A 4,615-nucleotide genomic window follows, 5' to 3' on the forward strand; every position below is an offset into this window, starting at 1 on the left:
AGGGTCCTTTCCTGCTTCTCCCAGGGTTTGAATGTATTACTCAACTAATTGTGGACCTCTCCCCCCAAAACATTCCATTTCTCAGTAAGAATCCATTTCTTCATTCCATGCCCTCAGGTCTGCTCAGGTTCTCCAGTCTTCCCCATGGCCCCAAACTGCAACAGGAAGAGACCCAGCTCCCTACTGAACAAGATGTCCCGCCTTCCAGCCGCTTCCTCTCCAAGTTTGGCTCAAGTCCCCAGGGATTGCTATATGTTCTGAGCATCCACTATCACCCTCACTGGTCCCTTCAGCCCTCTAGCTCACTCTAACCTTGACCTAGAAGGACACTTGGGCCTGCCCCTGCCAAGCCCTTGAATGGCAGCTGACCTGAGCAAACAAAAGATCCTGGAGGCTCAGGGAAGACAGGAGCACTTTACAGCATTTACTATGTACCAGACACTTTTCTAAGCTCTGTGTGGTTAACCCAGTTAATCTTCTCAATCAACCTGTGAGGTGGGTTTGGTGGATGAGGAAAGCAGGGTAGATGGAACTTGAGCCCTCCTTGAAGGGCTCAAAGCTGGGGGAGAGGGGTAAAGATGACATCAAAGCCCAATGCAGAGAGCTGATCTGGAGTGTGACCCTAAAACATGGACAGAAGTAGTGAGGCCTAAGGCGGCGCCTGTGGTTCAAAGGAGTAGGGTGCCAGCCCCATATGCCAGAGATGGCGGGTTCAAACCCAGCCCTCGTCAAAAAAAAAGAAGTAGTGAGGCCTGAAGCCAGCCGCTGTCTATCCCACATTAAGATGCTTGGGTCTGGGTCACCCCTGAGTCCTCTTCTCTATATCCCTTAGCTTCATCCACACCCTGCTACACTGCTCAGCCCAATCCCTCACTCCCAAATCCTCAGTGCCAGCTCATGCTGGACACTGTTCTGCCCATTGGAGAATATTATGGATTGAATGTTTGTGTCCCCTCCAAAACTCATAGGTCAAAGCTCTAACCCACAATGTGACTGACTACATTTGCCTTTATGGTTAATTAAGGTTAAATGAGTTCATAAGAGTGGAGCCCTGACCTAATGGGATTAGTGACCTTATAAGAAGTAATGACAGTTCAATTTTTTTCTCTCTCTACCCTTGTGCATACAGAAAGAGGCCATGGAAGCCTCAGAAAGATAGAGGTCACCTAACAATCCAAGAAAACCAGCCTCGGAATGAAGGTTGCTGGCCCCTCGATCTTGGACTTCCCAGTCTCTGCATTCATGAGCAACAAGTTTCTGTTAAGACCCTGAATCTGGCTCGGCACCTGTGGCTCAAGTGGCTAAGGGGCCAGCCACGTACACCCAAGGTGGCAGGTTCGAATCCAGCCCAGGCCCACCAAACAAAAATGACAGCTGCAACAACAACAAAATAAATAGCCAGGCATTGTGGTGGGCGCCTGTGGTCCCAGCTACTTGGGAGGTGGAGGCAGGAGACTCGCTTGAGCCCAGGAGTTGGAGGTTGCTGTGAGCTGTGATGCCATAGCACTCTACCCAGGGGGACAGCTTGAGGCGCTGTCTCAAAAACAAAAACAAAAACAAAAAAATCCCTGAATCTGTGGTACTTTTATTATAGTAGCCTGAGTGGACTCATACAGAGACACAGGTACAGGGGACACCTCAGAGTGGAGACAAGCAGATGCAAATCCAACCTCCTCCAGCACATGTCAAGTCACAACTGTGGTAGGGTTACAGAGGAGGTGACACAGCAGACAGGAGGCATTGACTACTCAGAGGGAGACTTAAGAGACTTCTGGGCAGTGGGCACTGTATGTGAGCCTGAGGGGACTAGTGGTCCTTGGGCACAGTCCAGGCCTCGGCCCTCCACTAGCCTCAAGAGAAGGGCAGCCCCTATCCTCTGTCCCCAGCATCTCCTCAGTCCTAGCCATCCCAAACAGTGCACTGTTTCCAAAAGCCAAGTCTGTCCCTGACTCTGGTCAAGCAAGTAGTTCCACTAGCTTTGAACCAGGGTCTCCCCATATCCAGCTCCTCCAAACCTGCAATTCTGAAGGGGGCTGGCGAGGCTAGGGTCTCTGTGTGGGACCATCTGGCCAGGCCGGGGGCCTGGGGTCAGTGGCCAGGGATCTACACACGGCCACTGGACAGAACAACAAAATTCAGAAGTCCCAGCAACTGAACACTACCAGGAGCCAGGGTCAAGTTCCGAGATGAGCTGCTAAGGATTCTCCAGAACTTCCTGGTCTGACCACAGGCCCTCCCTGCCTGCCTTGTTCCTGCCACCCTCCTTAGGCCCAGGCTCTAGCTTTCAGTCCTCAACACCTTGGCCCAAGCCAGGTGTCCCTTCCCTGCCACCTCTAAAGCACTGCTCAAAGCACTTCTTTGTTTGAGGCTGGTCAGGTGAAGCCACAGCTCCGCCTTGGCCATGTTAATCACCCTGTCTGGGCCTCATCCCCCCTGGCCCTTTAAGCCCCTGGGCCCTCCTCCAATCCCAATCAGCAGAGAGGGCACCAGGCTGTGAGGGTGAGAGCAGGCTGGGGCTGTGGGGTGGGCAGGGCAGCTGTTAGGCATAGAGGGCATGAGGGAAGGGGATGAGGCTCCAGAGCTTTTACCCAAATAGTTCAGGGCAGGGCTGCCTACTTGGCCAGAGGTGGTCACCTGGGGCTGGTATAGAACCTGGGCCACAGGGATGAGGTCAGGGTCAACCAGCAGCTGAAGGCAGATGAGATGGTACCCCTGGGCTAGGATGCTCTACTCTCCTCTCTGCCAGCTCCAGATCGGAGTCCAAGCCCTGGGCAGTGTTATTCTAACCCAGCCCAGCCCTGAAGACAGATGAGGGGGGTTTCCTGCCTCCAGATCCTGCTCCTGCTGGTGCTGGGTAAGTGGGGCTGGGGCTGGGGCTGCTGGCCACAGGGACCTGGGCTCTCAGGTCTCCCATCTCACTCCTCTCTGGGTCTGGTTCCCCTAGAGCACCCTGGAGGTTTCTAACCTTAATTCCAAAGTTTCTAGTCCTAGTTGAGTGAGGTGGCTCACACCTGTAATCCTAGCACTCTGGGAGGCTGAGATGGGTGGATCACCTGAGCTCAGGAGTTTGAGAACAGCCTGAGCAAAGCGAGAACCCATCTCTACTAAAAATAGAAAAACTAGGGCGGGTGGCAGAGCCTACAGTTCCAGCTACTCAGGAGGCTGAGACAAGAGGAACCCTAGAGTTTGAGATTGCTGTGAGCTATGACATCACAGCACTCTACCGAGGGCAACAAAGTGACCCTCTTGTCACAAATAAACAAGCAAATAAATAAAGTTCCAATTGTTTCTGCCACTAACTGTGGCTTCTTCAAACCCTGATGTGCTAGTCTGTGCAATGATCATAAGTTCCTCCTTAGACACCCCTACAACGCTCTAGAGAGAGTTAAATCTGGTAACAGATTGCAGAAAGCTTGACACAAGGTCAGAGCAACAAATATGTTGCACCCTCATTCCTAGTTTCTGATCTCCTTCCCCAACCCCGTTATTTGACCCCAATCCATAATACAGGCTCGGCACCCATTTCTCAGTGGTTAGGGTGCCAGCCACATACACCGGGGCTGGCGGGGTGGAACCCATCCCAGGCCTACAAAACAACAATGACAACTACAACAAAAAATAGCCAGGCGCCGTGGCAGGCGCCTGTAGTCCCAGCTACTTGGGAGGCTGAAGTAAGAGAATCCCTTAAGCCCAAGAGTTTGAGGTTGCTGTGAGCTGTGATGTCACAACACTCTACAGAGGGCCACATGGTTGAGAAAAAAGAAATCCATAATCCAGTTCTTTCCCTGCTTCCTCCTCCAGGAGCTGCTTGGACCGTAGGTAAGGAAGCCTCAGAGCCTGCCCGAGGAGGACATTGTCCCTGCCCTCCCTGTCCACACCTGCCTCCTACGCCCCCAGTCCTCAGCCAACCCTTGCTGCCCCCTCATCCTCTTGCAGCATGCGGACAGCCCCGCATGTCCAGTCGGATCGTGGGGGGCCGAGATGCCCAGGATGGAGAGTGGCCCTGGCAGGCCAGCATCCAGCACCGTGGGGCGCACGTGTGCGGGGGGTCGCTCATCGCCCCTGAGTGGGTGCTGACAGCGGCGCACTGCTTCCCCAGGTCAGCGCTTATGCAGGGCCCAGTCTGATGCGCCGGGAAAGCAAGGCCAGCGGAGGGTGGGGCGTCACCTGGCCGAGAAGCGGGGCGGTGCTGGCTCCAGCCAGCTGGTGAGGTTAGGGCCAGCTGGGGTCGCTTGGGTACAGTAAATAGTCCTTGATCCTGTCCTGCAGGAAGGCACTGCGGTCCGAATACCGCGTGCGCCTGGGAGCGCTGCGTCTGGGCCCCACTTCGCCCCGAGGGCTCTCAGCGACAGTGCGGCGGGTGCTGCTGCCCCCAGACTACTCTGAGGACCAGGCCCGTGGAGACCTGGCGCTGCTGCAGCTGAGCCATCCGGTGCCCTTGAGCTCCCGCGTAGAGCCTGTCTGCCTGCCTGCTCCTGGAGCCCGCCCAAGGCCCCGCACACAGTGCTGGGTCACTGGCTGGGGCAGTCTCCGCCCGGGAGGTAAGCCCCCTACTTCCCCAACTCCGGACACAGAGAGACTTTTAGGCACTCAAGCCTCCTCCCAGGCAGACCAA

General features: G+C 55.0%; 1 protein-coding gene across 1 annotated transcript in view; it reads left to right on the top strand.

The window, feature by feature from the left end:
* The first annotated feature begins 2,808 nt into the window (after positions 1 to 2,808).
* Positions 2,809 to 4,615, top strand: part of PRSS33 (protease, serine 33) — a 2,676-nt gene continuing 869 nt past the window's right edge. The window contains exons 1-3 of the mRNA XM_003790926.1: positions 2,809 to 2,905; positions 3,937 to 4,099; positions 4,270 to 4,541. Of these exons, the coding sequence (XP_003790974.1) occupies positions 2,809 to 2,905; positions 3,937 to 4,099; positions 4,270 to 4,541 (532 nt within the window). The remainder of the gene's footprint in view (positions 2,906 to 3,936; positions 4,100 to 4,269; positions 4,542 to 4,615) is intronic.

This window comes from Otolemur garnettii, unplaced genomic scaffold (assembly GCF_000181295.1).
Source record: "Otolemur garnettii isolate 467f Iridium unplaced genomic scaffold, OtoGar3 scaffold00044, whole genome shotgun sequence".
NCBI classification, from domain to species: domain Eukaryota; kingdom Metazoa; phylum Chordata; class Mammalia; order Primates; family Galagidae; genus Otolemur; species Otolemur garnettii.